The 15,469-nt window shown below is 63.6% G+C and overlaps 2 protein-coding genes across 4 annotated transcripts; one reads left to right on the forward strand and one right to left on the reverse strand.

Annotated features, from left to right (window-relative positions):
• Nucleotides 1-402: 402 nt before the first annotated feature.
• Nucleotides 403-10,740, reverse strand: QPCTL (glutaminyl-peptide cyclotransferase like). 2 transcript variants are annotated; one of them, XM_008252226.5, is made up of 7 exons: nt 9,996-10,699; nt 9,456-9,599; nt 8,174-8,455; nt 6,591-6,743; nt 6,385-6,484; nt 5,808-5,924; nt 403-3,273 (listed from the first exon to the last, which is right to left on the reverse strand). In XM_008252226.5, the coding sequence occupies exons 1-7, from the start codon at nt 10,188-10,190 to the stop codon at nt 3,128-3,130; spliced, it is 1,137 nt and encodes a 378-aa protein (XP_008250448.1). In that variant the 5' UTR covers nt 10,191-10,699; the 3' UTR covers nt 403-3,127. The 2 variants fall into 2 exon arrangements, with proteins under 2 accessions (XP_008250448.1, XP_089175520.1); XM_089319394.1 differs by lacking the exons at nt 403-3,273; nt 5,808-5,924; nt 6,385-6,484; nt 6,591-6,743 and adding an exon at nt 7,664-7,826 and having other exon boundaries at nt 9,996-10,740.
• Nucleotides 10,741-10,855: 115 nt separating this feature from the next.
• SNRPD2 (small nuclear ribonucleoprotein D2 polypeptide) lies at nt 10,856-15,180 on the forward strand. 2 transcript variants are annotated; one of them, XM_070062008.2, is made up of 3 exons: nt 10,856-11,159; nt 12,127-12,306; nt 14,878-15,180. In XM_070062008.2, the coding sequence occupies exons 2-3, from the start codon at nt 12,155-12,157 to the stop codon at nt 15,050-15,052; spliced, it is 327 nt and encodes a 108-aa protein (XP_069918109.1). In that variant the 5' UTR covers nt 10,856-11,159; nt 12,127-12,154; the 3' UTR covers nt 15,053-15,180. The 2 variants fall into 2 exon arrangements, with proteins under 2 accessions (XP_069918109.1, XP_002723659.1); XM_002723613.6 differs by having other exon boundaries at nt 10,856-10,924.
• The last annotated feature ends 289 nt before the right edge of the window (nt 15,181-15,469 follow it).

Raw genomic sequence — 15,469 nt, forward strand, 5'->3', positions numbered from 1 at the left:
GAGGCGGGGTCAGAGGCCCGCGCACGCGGGATGGGGAGGGGTCCTTAGCCGAAGGCCGCGCTTGGCCCTCGCACCTGCGTCAGCTGGGGTACGAAAACCTCAAAATAGCACCCGAACAAGAGATAGATGTTTGTGTGTTTTTAAAGGAGTCAGTGGGCAGTGCAGTGGCCCTCCGGTCACCCGGAACCCAGGCTCCTCCTGCGCCAGCCCTTGTCCTGGCGGTCCTGGGGGACTGCGGGCAGCCTGCTGTCACCGTGCTGCAGGGAGACCCCTTCCCTCCGCTTCTGCGTGCACCTCGTGGGCTGGAGCAGCCTGGGGAAGGCGAAGGAGACCCGGAGACGGAAACGCAGCCGTACGAGTGGAAGTTTAAAAATACTCACTCGGTGAAAAGGGGGGAGGAAACACTTTTTAAAGACTCATTTATTTGAAAGGCAGAGTTAGAGAAGCTGCCAGGAGCCAGGAGCTTCATCCGGGTGTCCCACGCGGGTGCAGGGCCCCCAGCACGTGGTCTGTCCTCCACTGCCTTCCCAGGCGCGTTAGCAGGGAGCTGGACAGAAGTGGAGCTGTGACGGTGGTGTCACAGGCAACAACTCAGTCTGTGCCACAGCACGGGCCCCCGCCACATTTTTAAATTTAAATAGAAAAGAGAAAACGGACATTGAGAGGCCGCGGGCAGTTCCTGGCGTCCTTACGGAGGGGTCAGAGCCCTCACCGCTGAGCTGAGTGAGACAGACCTGGGTCTGAGCGCTGGCCCCGGGTCAGGGAGCTTCGGTCCCCTGTGGTGGCTAAGCCAGGTTGTTCAGACCCTCTTGCTGAAAACAGCACGTAGAATAATTTCCTTAACAGCATCAAGTAAAATCCAGCCGGCGCCCACCAAGCTGAGGACGAAGGGGAAGGTTTGGCCGCTGGGGACAGAAGGGTTTCCTGTTGACGTTCACAGCCTTACTGGTGAGGCACAGCGGGCAGCAGTCAAGGCCACGGGCTGCCCGAGGCAGGATCCCAGGGAGCCGCGGGTTCAGGACCCCGAGGGGACCGTGGACCAAGGAGAGAGAAAGCTGACCTGGGACACTGTAGTCAGAGACTCGCCCTTGCCGCAGGTGTAGACAGACCCACGCCCTGTGTCACAGGCGACCGCGCTGAGCGGCCTGGCGGGAGGAACTCAGTGTCCCCGCGAACAACTTCTCACAAGCAGCAGCGGGACGCACCGAGAGCAGAAACACCCAGAGTCCTCGGCCACCGACGACGAGCCCTGTTTATTCCCGGCTCTCTTTACAAAGAGCTAAAGGCTGAAAACCGGCCTGCGAAGAAGCCGTAGACGTGACTTCTAGGAGTGAGAAATACCACAGAGGAAGTCACAGACTCGGGGCTCGGGAGGGGCCGCAGATGGGGTGCGGCTGAAGGGGGAGTTTTCTGGACGAAAGCTGAGGGAGGAGGGAGAACCGAGCAGAAAACAAGAGAAGAGGGGCAGAGGGGGTCCGAGAGGCGAGGGAGGAGAGGGCGGCGGCCCGACTCGTGGCGCGGGCAGTGCAGAGCCCACGCAGCCACGGTGGCCGCACGCCACACTGACACGAGGCACCCGCGAGTCAGAGGCAGACAGAAGCTCCCCCTGCCCTGTGACCTTGGGTCACTGATTTTTCAGGAGCTCAGTTTCTCAATCTGAGAAATGGGGATAAACGCGAGTATCCCTGTGCCAAGCGCTTGGGACCAGCAGTGTTTTCAGACGCGGGTCCCTTTGCTTGTACACAGTACTGGTGGGACAGGACTCCAGTCTAAACAGGAAATGCCTACGTTCCATACACACCTTGCACAAACGGCCTGGGGGCACTTTTGCACACTATTTCCATGTGCTTGCATCTCAGCCGCGAGCCGCCACGTGAGGCCCGGTGGGAACGTGACATCAGTCGTGTGCTGCAGCATTTCAGGTTCTGGGGCCTGGGAGGCCTGGCGCTTGCAGAAGACCCTGCCAGTCCCTGCCAGCTTCCGTCAGGCGCGGCTGACGACCCAGATTCAAGCCGAAATTGTGCATAAAGCCAGCCACAAGCCGCGTAAAGGCCTTGGCTGCTTTTGATCAATACCCTGTTCCTGTAGCCCAGGTGGTTGGGGAAGGAAGGTAGGGCTGGGGGAGGGGGAGGGGAGCACGGCCCACGGGGACGGTCCCTGGCCCTTGCGACAGCCTCAGCACGCGCGCCTCGATCACCACATCCCCAGAGAGCGAGCCGAAATCACGCCCGCCTCGGGAGGGGGGCACTGAGCTGACGGGGGGCCATGCTGGCTGCCTGAGGGAGCTGCGTCCAGGACCTGGTGTCCGGCCCGTCCGGCCGCAGCCTGAGACTGAGCCCTCGAGTTCTGGAGTGGAGGCGGACGTCACCTTCGCCGTCTAATGACCCTCCACGTTGGGTGCTAGGCAGGTGTCCCCCGCTGCCGCAGGGTCCCGGCCTGTGAGGGGCACCCCAGCAGAGGGGTGGGAATGCAGCTGCACCCCCCCACCCTGGAAAAGGTGGTTTGGCAGAAAGAGCCGCTCTGCCGTGACCCCATGTCCTTCCCGCCCTCGGCGCTCTTAACAGTGCAAACCCAGTGTTTCCAAACGATCTTCTGAAAGGGTTCCACGGCCAAGTGCTTTGGGAACTGCTGCACCGAGGCCCTTGGCCATGCACTGCCGATGCACTCCAGTTCTGCAGAATCTACGTGCAGGCGCCGCTCCTCTGCCCACCCACGGGGTCTGCAGCAGGACGGGCTGGCCTCCATCTCCCCTGCTCCCGTGCACGGCGCGTGCCCCGGCGGCCCCCCCGGGAGCTGGGTCTGCACGGCCGACACAAGACGCAAGCCGCAGAGCGCCCGCTTGTTCCCGCAGTGTCGCTGGTCCCGGCCCTCAGCGTCTGGTCCCTGCGTACCTGCACACCCAGTGTTCACCTCCGGGAAGGGCCAAGCTCTTCCTCCTTGGGCTCCCACGCCCACAGCGGCCTCTTTCCTGTCCTTGGAGGGTGGCCGCGGAGAGAGGGTCTGCAGGGACAGTGCAAGCAGGAGCCACAGCAGGCGTGGGCGAAGGCGAGCAGCACGCGTGGGCTCCCAGGCTGCAGGTGCCATCGGCACGCTCCCTGCTGCTGCTCCGCACGGTCAGGCCCGCAGCCTAGAGCCCCAAGTACTCCGCCAGGAACACGGCGAGGATGCGACTCAGGTTGTGCACCGTGGGTGGGTGGAGGTTGGCCTCCGAGTCGGCGGGTGTGTGCCAGACGGAGGGGAAGGGCGTGGCAATGAGGTGGAGCACCGGGACCCCTGAGGGGAGAGAGAGGTCAAGGCCATCGCCCGTCTGGGGGCCTGGACCCAGGTATCCTTGCCCCCACCCCACCCCGCCCAAGTTCTGTCTCAACACTTGAAGATATGGTGGTTCTTCTTCTTTTCTTTTCTTTTCTTTTTTTTTTTTTTTTAAGATTTATTTATTTATTTGAAAGGCAGAGTTAGAGGCAGAGGCAGAGGCAGAGAGAGAGGTCTGCCATCTGCTGGTTCACTCCCCAAATGGCTGCAACAGTGGGAGCTGGGCCGATCTGGAAGCCAGGAGCCAAAAGCTACTTCCAGGTGTCCCACTTGGGTGCAGGGCCCAAAGACTTGGGCCATCTTCCTTGCCCTCCCGGGCCACAGCAGAGAGCTGGATCGGAAGTGGAGCAGCCGGGACTAGAACCGGTGCCCATATGGGATGCCTGCGCTTCGGTTGCAGCTTCACCTGCTGTGCCACAGTGTGGGCCCCGAAGATAGGGCTCTTGAGTGCATGTTTATTTTTTTAAATCAATATACCTATTGTTTCCATGACACAAATTAGAGCCACTGTAAGCTGAATGGACTGTGGAGAGACCAAGAGAAAGAGGCCCCTCACTTCCTCCCTGGACAGGTGCACACCATGCCCCTTCTAATAAGAAACAGCACCCAGACGAGCCCAGCACCGCCCGGAGCCCAGCCCCCGTCCGAGGCGGCACGGCACAGTCCCTACAGTGAGCCCTCTGCAGGGCGGGCTGGGGCAGACTTAGGACGCTGCTTGGGACTCCTGCATCCTTCTCAGAGCGCAGGGGTTCAAGTCCCAGGTCCCAGGGCCAGGGTTGTGGCACAGCTGCCTCACTTCCCATCCAGCTCTCTGCTGTGGCCTGGGGGAGCAGTGGAAGATGGCCCGAGTGCTTGGGCCCCCACACCCATGTGGGAGACCAGGAAGAAGCTCCCGGCTTCAGATCGGCACAGCTCCGGCCATTGCAGCCATTTGGGGAGTGAACCAGCGGATGGAAGACCTCTCTGTCTCTCTCTCTGGCTCTGCCTCTCTCTAACTCTGCCTTTCAAATAAATTAATTAATTAAAAAAAAAAAAAAGGAAAGCGTATTTGCTGGATGAGTAACTGACACAGCACACATTTTGAAGGTGGATTTTAGCACTCACGCTGTGCCAAGCCCGGGGTGAGCAGGCAGTGTACACACCTGCCCTAGTCACAGCCCTATGTCTACACATTTGTATGCAAGGAAAAGGTCATGGAAAATATGCATTACATTTTTCCTACCAACTTTCGGAAGTTTCCTTGTAGAGAGACATTTTCCAGACAACAAAACCAAACCAAACCCAGGACTGAGAGAGGCCAGGGACTTTGCCCGAGGGCTCAAGCCTGAGCTGTGGATCCTGGAATCCAGCCCCGACTGGTTTGAAAACGCAGAATCTTAGCCCCGCACCAGGGGCTTCTGACCCTGACCTCTCCATCGGAACCCCAGTCATGCAGAGCAGAGTGTGGGTTCAGCAGGCCGGAAATGCAGGTGCCCCTGCTGGTCTGCCAGGGCCTCAAGAGACGGGGGGGGGCGGGGAGAAGTTCTGCCATCATCCGGGACACTGCTAGCCGACAAGGACCTGGGTGCTGGCCGCGTGGGGCACCGGGCCCGTCAGATCTCTATGGACACGAGGGTACTGCAGGCAGTTCTTGGAAAATGCCTGTTATGGGAAAACTTAGGATTTGAGCATTTTTTTCTACCAAAATAAACTCGTCTTTAAAAAAAAATTTTTTTTTTTATTTGAAAGGGAGAGAGGCCGGCGCCATGGCTCACTAGGCTAATCCTCCGCCTTGCGGCGCCGGCACACCGGGTTCTAGTCCCGGTCGGGGCACCGGATTCTGTCCCGGTTGCCCCTCTTCCAGTCCAGCCCTCTGCTGTGGCCCGGGAGTGCAGTGGAGGATGGCCCAAGTGCTTGGGCCCTGCACCCCATGGGAGACCAGGAGGAAGCACCTGGCTCCTGCCATCGGATCAGCGCGGTGCGCCGGCCACAGCGCGCCAGCCGCAGTGGCCATTGGAGGGTGAACCAACGGCAAAGGAAGACCTTTCTCTCTGTCTCTCTCACTGTCCACTCTGCCTGTCAGAAAGGAAGAAAGGAAGAAAGAAAGGGAGAGAGACAGACAGACAGATCTCCCATCTGCTGGTTCACCCCTCAAATACCCGCAATGGCCAAGACTGGGTCAGGCGGGGCCAGGAGCCAGGAGCCCCATCCAGGTCTACACAGCAATCAGTACTTAGGCTACCCCCGCTGCCTCCCCAGTGCACATCAGCAGGAAGCTGGAATCAGGAGTGTTCCAGAGTGGGATGCAGGGGTCCTGAGTGGCACCAAACACGGGCCCCAGCACAGCTTTCAATTCCGTTTTCCCATGAACTGTTCGAGGTACCCTCCCGGGAGCACACTCACACCCCTGAGATATCCCCATTCCACAGATGAGAAAGTCGAGGCACAAAGGGGCTAAGAAAGCTCCCACGCCCAGCACCTCGGCCTCCGAGCCCGCCCCTCGCGGCAGCACGCACCTCTGCGGAGGAAGGGGATGTGGTCGTCCTCCACAGAGCCAGGGGGCTCCCCGGGCTGGAAGTACATCACTTCCTCGGGGTGGGACTGCAGCAGGTTCAGCCGGTGTAGACGCTTCTCTGGAGGCGGGGAGGGCCAGAGGGCAAGGGTCAGGCCTCAGCAGTCCAGGGCCCACAGCTCACAGCCAGACACAGGCAGCGGGCCCGGAGCTAAGGCAATGGCTGTGCAACCACAGAACGAACACCAGTCCCCTCCCACGGCGGACCCCGTGTTCCTGTCTCACCCCATCCCCCTGGGTCTGGGGGTGGGGGTAACAGGACCGTTCCCCTCACGCTCATCTGACAAAGAGGAACCTGAGGCTCAGAGAGGGGAGGCCGCCGGCCCGAGCTCACACAGCTGAGAAGGGAGAGCCAGGGCTCCAAACCAGGGCTGTCTCCCCGCCCCCGCCCCCCACCCCGGTCCCAGTTTCATAACCGCTGCTGCAGAATTCATTTGCATTTCTGCCCCGGTTCCTCAGGGAGGTGGGAGGTGGGAGGACCGGCCTGTCCCCCGCGCTGTCCCGGGTCCCTCCGCTCTCACCGATGCTCCTCAGCCGATGGAACCAGCGGATGGTGCGGGGGAAGTGGCTGTAGAAGGTGGGGTTGGGGGCTCCCAGCAGGTCAAGAAGCACGAAGAGCTCCTAGCGGGCGGAAGAAGCCAGCACTGGAGGGAGCCGGGCAGGGTCCCGCCCGCTCCACCTCCCCTTCTCCCTCCCTGGCCGGGAGCCGGCGGGACCCCGGTCTTACAATAGCCTGGATCCTGGTGGGGCCGGGACTGTGTGGCATGGACTCCATGAGCCTGGCCAGGTGCCGGGAGCCGTAGAGGGAGTCCTTGGGGCCCCACTCCTTCAGCGCCTCCTCGCCGTCCAGGAAGAGCAGCTGCAGGGTCACCGGGGCTGCCTGCAGGAGTGGACGGCCAGGCCCAGGTCAGCAGCAGCCCTCGGCCCGCCCACGCGGCCTGGCTCCTGGCCTGGCGGAGTAGGGACAGGGTAGACGTCCTCACTCAGGGAGCGAGGTGGCCAAGAGCCAGACTCGCAGCCTGCATTCCTGTCTGCGCTCGGCTGTCTCGTGGCCACGCGGTCACCGGCATGGTGTCCGTTCTAGTGTCCTTGTCCACAAGTGGGGATCAGGGCGGGCTCTTTCCATCTAGCAGGGAGCCAGGCAGGTCTTGGAACCACGCCCAGCGCGAAAGAACCCACTGAGTCTCTGCCCTCAAGGCTGAGTCTGGCAGAAGAGACAGAGCAGTGAGCTGCGCTGGGACAGACGCGTCCAAAGCCCACAGGGTCCTGGACAGCGCAGCAAGGGGCTTGGGGTGGCCCTGGCCTGGGGGGCCCTGGGGGCTGCTGGGAAGGTGCGTTTGCACCCAGAGTGGGTGGGTGGGAGGGGCCTGTTTGCAGCCCCAGGGACAACACAGAGCCAGGCTGGCACCGCAGAAGTGGCCAAAAAGGTTTGAGAGGAGATGGGGCGGGGGTGGGGGATGGGGGCTGGTTAGCAGTGGTCAAAGAGTTTGGGCTTTGTCTTAGGGGCCCTGGGGAGCCATGGAAGGGGTTTGAGGAGCAGGGGAGAAGGCTCCGACCTGTGCTTTCGTTCCCCAAGATTTCATGGACACCCTGCTTTATGTCGGGCCGACAGACCAGCAGGAAGCCACGGGACAGTGACGGCCGCTGAGCGGGGGTGCTGGGGACCCCTCCCTGCAGAGGTGCTACTGGGGCGGGCACCCCATTGAAGGTGGGGGCCAGGCAGGAAGACACCCGAGAAAAAAACCCATCTTACGCAGAGAAGACAGCAGGTGCAAACACCCTGTGGTGGGCGAGAGCCCTGTGGCTTAGAACACACAGGAGGTGGGTGTGGCTGAGCTGAGTGATGGGGGGAGGTGCAGAGGGCTGACGGTGCAGAAGCTACCGGTCTGGGGCACAGGGGAGTTGCAGAGGCCCCCAGGACCCAGTCACGTCACGGGTCTTCCATGCACGTCTTCTCCACCTGCTAGGAACGCGACAGTCCCGGTCTCAGGTGACAGAGGAGGAGCTACGTCTGAGCCGTTAGGTGGCGCTGCAGGCAGTGCAGGCTACAGCGACTGCTGGGCCCGGGCGGGCAACACCCCTGGCCGCCGCAGGCGCCACTCTCCCAAGCAAGCTGGCTCCGGCACACCTCGTGGGCTTATGCTTGGAGTGAGGTGGGAGCCGCGGAGGGTTTGGAGCCGAGAGGAGGCAGGAAGATGCCCGCAGCTCTGTGTGTTCCGTGGACGTGGGCAGACAAGCAGGATGGCAAAGGCCCAGGCAAGGGAGGGTGGTGGCTTGGCCCACGGCCCCTCGCCCACCCCTGCTCCTCACCTGCTCCTTGGCCCTGCTCAGCTCCAGATCCAGGGCCTGGGCCAGCTCCAGCAGCAAGGCACAGGGCACAGCCGAATCCGTGGCCCCCACGAAGGGGGCGGACCCCGGGGGGAAGAACTTTGAGTCGTAATGGCAGGCAAGGGTGAGGTGACGGGCAGCGCCTGGGTCCAGCGTGGCCACCACGTTGCCGAAGTCCAGGGGCCCCAGGGGCGTCGAGGCTGTGAAGGGATCCAGCTCCACATGCCAGCCGGCTGCCAGGGTCCGCAGCGTGGCCTCCAGGAACTGTGGCGACAGAGCGGTGGGAGGGCGGAGCGGGACTGGGGAGGAGGTGCGGGGAAGGCGCGTGGGACCTGAGCCCCGCGCGGCAGCCGGGGTGACTCGACCGCCCCGCGTGGGTCTCACTCATACCCTCCTGCTGAGCACCCACTGGGTGCCAGATGTTGGGGTGACCCCATCGCGACGCCCACGAGACGAACCCCAGCTTACTCCTAAATCTCTCACCGTGTGTGTCAACCCTTGTGGGATGCAGACTGCCTAGGAATGGCAGACGAGCAAACTCAGGGCGGGAGAAGTTAGGACGCTAGTCCAGGGGCCGCCACTGTGGCAGAGCAGGGTAAGCCTCTGCCTCTGGTGCCAGCATCACATACGGGCACCGGTTCAAGCCCCAGCTGCTCCACTTCCGATCCAACTCCCTGCTAATGGCTTGGGAAAGCGGTGGGAGATGGCCCAAGTGCTTGGGCCCCTGCACCTGCGTGGGAGACCCTGGAAGAAGCTCCTGGCTCCTGGCTTCAGATCGGTCCAGCTCTGGCCGTTGCAGCCATATGGGGAATGAACCAGCAGATGGAAGACCTCTCTCTCTCTGTAACTCTGTCTCTCGAGTAAACAAATCTTCAAATAAAATAGAATGAACCTGTCTCACGTGGGTCAGGAGGCAGCAGTATGCAAATGAGCCCTGATGCTTTCTAGGAGAAGTACAGCCAGTCCCAGCCGCCAGCTCTGGAGCTAACCTAAGCTTGGGTTCCAGCCCTGGTCTCCCACTGACCAGCTGCAAGCTCCCTGGGCCCCGGCCTCCCCACCTGCACATTGAAGATCTTACTGACCCCTCACGGGGCTGTTTGCTGCTTGGGAAACACCTGTGTGAGACTCGAGTCAGTGCCTGGCTCCTGCCCCTCCGCCGCTCCGGGACCCTTGGACAGGACCCCCGCTTCCCATGCCCGGCTGGGCTAGGTGTGTGTGGGGGTGGGGGCGGGTCAGCGCTGGGAGAGGAGACGGGGCCTCGTACCTTTCTGACTTGGAGACTGCCCGGAGTGCCCGGGGCTCGCACAACAAGCAGCGGTCGCAGGAAAGTGCCCCAGAGGCGCTGCAGGTCCAACTGCCCCACCACCCTCCGCAGCCGGGCCTCCGGGAGACTTCCGGTCAGCGGCGTCTAAAGAAGAGAAGAATGAGCGCACTGCTCCCTCCCCCCAAAAGCCCGGGTGCCTCTAAGGCGCAGCCTCCGCGGCATGGGAGACTTCCAGGATCAAAGTCTCTCCAAGCCCACCCGGTTTAGCCTACCCCTCGATACTGACGTGGAAACCGAAGCCCAGCGAGGGGAAGGGAGGCTTCCAAGAGTTGCCTTTCGGGCGTGGAACCCAAAACCCTCAGCCTGACGACTCCGGAGCCTTTCTTTCCAGGGGGCGCGTTGGGAGGGGGCTTGCGCTCCGGGGAGGCAGCCGGTGGCACCTGCGGCCAGGGCCCCAGGTAGCGCCACGTCAAACCGAAACTCGGAAAGAGGAAGCGGGGAGAGAGGGCCCTCCAGTGCCCGCGCCGCGCCCAGCCTCACCCGCGGCAGCTCCTCGGTCCTGCGGTGCCAGCTGCCCCACAGCGTGTAGAGGGCCGAGCCCACGGCCAGCGCCAGCAGCAGCACGGGCAGCAGCTGCGCCCGCGGGAGCAGGCGGCGCTTGAGCGGCGAGCTCGGCTCCATCAGGCCGCGCTCCCCGAGCCGGGGCCGGGGCCGCCCGCGGCCCCCGGGACGCATGGCAGCTTTGCCCTGAAACCGGCCAGGGACCGCGGATGGAGTTCAGGCCCAGCCAAGTCCCACCCCATGGAATCACAAAGCCAATGAGCGACAAGAGCGCCGGGCACCACCCCGGCCCGGCGAGCCGGGTGCAGCTCCCGAGGACAAGCCTCCCCGGAGGCCCGGGGTGTCGCGATTGGCTCCCAGAGGGGTTGCACAACCCCCAGAGGGGACGCGAAGGCGTGCGGCCCGCCCCGGCGGAGCGGGTAAAGCCAATGGGCAGCGCCCGGCCGCGGAAAGGGATTGGTTCCGCGGGACGGGAAGATCCAGCGAGGCGTCAGGCCCCGAAGCCGGGACCGGATTGGCTTCGTGGAGGCCGCGCCCCCGGAGACGGGGCCGGCGGGCATTTAGAAACCTCTGGCCGTTTCCCTCCTGCAGCCTGTCCCGCCTCTACCACGAAGCGGCGCGACTCGGACTCTCTGTCTTGGTCTCTCCATCCCGATGAACACCTGCCCGCTGTGGTCCTTAATGGCCTCGAACTGCCGCTCGCGGCTTCGGCCCCCTCGCTGCGCAGCCGGCGGGGGTCGCTATGGCAACAAGCCACGCCCCAGCCCGCCGGGTGGGTTTGCGCAGGCGCCCACGGAAGTGGCCCGCCGGAAGCGGAAGTCCCGCCCCTCTCGCGCTCCATCCGCAGAGGCAGAAGCAACGCGGAGGAGGTTGGAGTGAGAGTGACCCGAACGCGGGGCCGGCACCATGTGAGGCCGGGCTGGGCTTAAGCGGCGGGCGTGAGGTTGTGGGTGCGAATGCGGCCGATTAGCGGCGGAAGGGGGCGGCAGCGCCGCGGGCGGAGCAGAGCTCTCGGGCGAATTTTCTGTGATGAGCGTGGGACCGGCCCCGGGGCCTCTGGCGGACCCTGAGTCCGCGAGGGCCGCCAGCTCTGTGAGAGAACGGGCAGCGGCTCCTCCGCGTCATCAGCTCGCTGGAGTGAAGGTTAAGAAGCGGCTTCTCGAGTTACAGAAGCCGGGGCGCGGGCTTTTAGGGATAGCGATTGGGGGCGAGGGGCTTGGAACGTGAGCTGGGGCCGGGGGCCGTGGCTGCTCGGCCTGATTCGCAACGACGCCGCGGCTGGGGCTGCAGGCTCAGCCGGGGGCCCTGGGAGGGTTCTGAGGGGGCTGCCGTGAGTTAGGCTTGCGCACGGCCCCCAGGCTGCCCTCTGGGTGCAGGTAGCCCTGGCACGGAGGTCGGATTCTGCAGCCGGCCGGGGGGAGGGGTACGGCCGGCAGACGCATTGATTCGGCCCTGCCGAGCGGGACTACGGCAGGCTGGTTTTTAAGCCGGCGCCCGAGTGCTGTTCTGAACACTGAGGCTGGCCAGCCCCGAGTGGCCGGGCAGGCCTTTCTCCTGTGACTGTTGCCCGGGCTCCACGGGGTCGCAGCACAGGCAGGTCCCGTTACGCTGTAACCTGGAGATGACTTAGCGAGCGGCAGGTGTGCGCAGGGTGTGTGTGTGTGCGTCCCCGCCATCCCACCTAAGGGATCCGGGCCGCTGAGGCTTCCGGGACCCGGGCAACGCGGATCCTGGGACCAGCCCCCTGTGGATGCCGAGGGACAAGCGTCCCGATTGTGGGGCAGTGGGCGTCAGACGCCAGGGGGAGGAAGGTGGGGGCGCCGTAGAGCAAGTCCTGACAGTGGCTGCTGTCCGAGTTGCCGTGGGAGACGAAAGAGGAGTGGACGTCCGCTTCTGCCCGGCCAATGAGAAGGGCGGACTTACCCCCCAGGGAGTGGTGTGCCCTGGGTGCAGCAGGCTGGGGAGGGGGCCTAGCGGGAGCTGAGCCGGGGCGGGCGGGGTTGGGGATGGCTGGTGGCTTCCAGGTGCTGATGCCTAGAGACCAGGCCGGCAGGGCTGGGGGGCGGCCCCGGCTCCTCCCCTCACCCGCGGGTCCCTCCTCCCCCGTCAGGAGCCTCCTCAACAAGCCCAAGAGCGAGATGACCCCCGAGGAGCTGCAGAAGCGGGAGGAGGAGGAGTTCAACACGGGCCCGCTCTCCGTGCTCACGCAGTCGGTCAAGAACAACACGCAGGTGCTCATCAACTGCCGCAACAACAAGAAGCTGCTGGGCCGCGTGAAGGCCTTCGACAGGTGCGCGGCCGGGGGCGGGGCCTGGCCCGGGAGGGAGGGGCCTGCGGGCGGGGCTCCTCCGAGGCCGCGCCTCCCGCCCTGCCCTGCGGTGGGCGCCAGCCGGCCCCTGCTGTGCTGTCCCTCTGAGCGGCCAGGCGACCCTCAGCGCGTGCCGTTATCTTGTCCGCACAGTGGCAGGCAGTCGTCGCGGTGGATACAGAGATGCGGTGACTTAACACGCATGAAGTGCCTGGCCACAGGACACCTTTTGGTTCATTCATTGAAAGAGAAGCGGAGAGACGGAGAGAGCTCCCACCTGCTGGGCACTCCCCGGATGTCCACAGTGGGGCCAGAGCCGGGGGTAGCACGCAGGCAGGCTTTTAATATTTTATTTATTTTGAGAGGTAGAGTTATGGATAGAGACACAGAGAGGTCTTCCATCCGCTGGTTCACTGAGCTGAGCTGACCAGGAGCCAGGAGCTTCTCCTGGTCTACCACGTGGATGCAGGGGCCCAAGCACTTGGGCCATCTTTTGCTTTCCCAGGCCACAGCAGAGAGCTGGATCGAAGAGGAGCAGCCGGGCCTCGAACCGGCACCCTTGTGGGATGCTGGCGCTGCAGGCCAGGGCGTCAGCCCACCAACCACAGCGCCGCCCCCGTGTGTTCTGTGGTGTCTCACTCACGCACTCACCGTGCCCCTGGCCGTCCTTTGTGGTGCCCACAGCCTTGCAGAGGTGCCCCTGGCAGGGCTCGGTCCTGCAGGAGAACCTTCCAGGCGCTCTCCTGCCGCCCGGTTCTGCTGGTCCTGGCCTGAGAACACTGCGGCCAGCGGGCTGTTGCCTGCCCCCTCAGCCCCTCCCACCCGCGACTGAATGCGCAGTGTGTGCAGGTGGGGCGGGTTCATTCAAACAGGCACCTGATGACGGGCGATCTCCTTCCTGCGCCCTCCCTCCAGGGACCGCCCCCCTGGTGGTCACAGATCCGCAGGAGTGTGGTGTGACTGAAACATCACATGTGTTGGAAGATGGGGGCTTCTTAGCCTTTTTTTTTTTTTTTTTTTTTTTTTGACAGGCAGAGTGGACAGTGAGAGAGAGAGACAGAGAGAAAGGTCTTCCTTTTGCCGTTGGTTCACCCTCCAATGGCCGCCGCGGTCGGCGCGCTGCTGATCCGATGCCAGGAGCCAGGTGCTTTTCCTGATCTCCCATGGGGTGCAGGGCCCAAGCACCTGGGCCATCCTCCACTGCACTCCCTGGCCACAGCAGAGAGCTGGCCTGGAAGAGGGGCAACCGGGACAGAATCCGGCGCCCCGACCGGGACTAGAACCCGGTGTGCCGGCGCCGCTAGGCGGAGGATTAGCCTAGTGAGCCACGGCGCCAGCCTTTTTTTTTTTTTGAAAGGCACAATTACAGAGAGGGAGTGAGAGTGAGATCTTCCATCGCTGGTGCAGTCCCCAAGCGGCCGCATGGGCTGAGGCTGGGCCAGGCCAGAGCCGGGAACTGCAGCCACTTCCGGGTCTCCCATGTGGGTGCAGAGACCCAAGGATTCGGCCATCTTCTGCTTTTCTGGGTGCATCAGCAGGAGTTGGAGCCGAAGTGGAGCACCTGGGACTCGAACAGGCAACCATATAGGATGCCGGTGCTGCAGGCTATGGCTTTAACCCGCTGATCCACAGTGCCAGCCCCTTCTTATCCTTTTTTTTTTTTTTCTTTTAATCCCAGGACTGGCATCTGTGTACTGCGGGTTAAACTGCTGCCTACAACACCTGCGTCCCATATGGGCGCTGGTTCAAGTCCCAGCCACTCCATTTCTGACGCAGCTCCCTGCTGACGTGCCGGGGAGAGCAGCAGAAGCTGGCGGAGCACATGGGCCCCTGCCACTCAGCTGGGGGGCCCAGAGAAAGCTCCCAGCTTTGCCCAGGCCCAGCCTGGCCGTTACAGCCATTCGGAGAGTAAGCCAGTGTGTGGAAGGAACAATCTTTCTCTCCATCTCTCTCTCTCTAACTCTGCCTTTCAAATAAATAACTGCATCCTTCAAAAAAAAAAAAAAAAAAAAAAAAAAATCCCTGGACCGCTGCTGTGTTGTAGTGGGCTAAGCCTCCACCTGCGACGCCTGCATCCATACAGGCACCGGTTCAAGTCCCGGCTGCCCCTCTTCCAGGCCCGCTCTCTGCTGTGGCCCGGGAGTGCAGTGGAGGATGGCCCAAGTGCTTGGGCCCTGCACCGCGTGGGAGACCCGGAGGAAGGGCACTTCCGGGCCCACTCTGGACGCCTGCCTGCTGTGTTGGGTTCAGTCCTAGTTCTGCTCCCGGCCCAGTGGTCCCTGTGAGGCGGCAGGTGGTGGCCCAAGTGCTTAGGTCCCTGCCACCGCGTGGCACTCGGGTGTTGCTGGCATCTGGGGAGTGACCAGCAGGCGGAAGCTCCCCCGCAGTTCCTCGGCAGCACCGCTGTCTCCGTCTCGGGGAGGAGGACACAGGCGCAGGGGGGGCGGGGGCAGCGGGGGCTGCAGGGCGGCTGTCCCTTCCCCACGCCCAGCACGGCTCGGCGGGGCGGGCCAGAGGCTCCCCTTGACCCTGCCCCCCCCCCGCCCCCCGCAGGCACTGCAACATGGTGCTGGAGAACGTGAAGGAGATGTGGACCGAGGTCCCCAAGAGCGGCAAGGGCAAGAAGAAGTCCAAGCCGGTCAACAAGGACCGCTACATCTCCAAGATGTTCCTGCGCGGGGACTCGGTCATCGTGGTGCTGCGCAACCCGCTCATCGCCGGCAAGTAGGGCGCCGCCCTGCGCCCGCCCCGCCCTGCGCCGGCCCCGCCCCGCTCATCGCCGGCAAGTAGGGCGCCGCCCCGCCCTGCGCTGGCCCCGCCCCGCCCTGCGTCAATAAAGCCCCAGCGTGTTTTCTAGCGGGTCTGTCTGCTCCAGCGCCTCGCGGGCGGGGCGCACCTGGGAGAGGGCGGCCACCGGGCTGGGGCCAGGACCTGCGGGGGGAGGCCGGTCTGCGCCCCGCCTGGCTCACTTCCCCGTCCACAGCAGCCGGTCACGTGGGAGTGGCCGTTCAGTTCAGGCTGGCGCGAGTTCTGTGCGCCTTTCCCTGGCTCTCCTGGTCTCCCTGTCGCCCTCTTCCGCCCCCTGCCTCTCAGGGCTTTGTCCTTGCCCGGGTTTCTTCTGGACTTTGTTTGCATTCGTGCCGAC

Source organism: Oryctolagus cuniculus, chromosome 18 (genome assembly GCF_051225735.1).
Source record: "Oryctolagus cuniculus isolate XC-2025 breed Fujian yellow rabbit chromosome 18, ASM5122573v1, whole genome shotgun sequence".
NCBI classification, from domain to species: Eukaryota; Metazoa; Chordata; class Mammalia; order Lagomorpha; family Leporidae; genus Oryctolagus; species Oryctolagus cuniculus.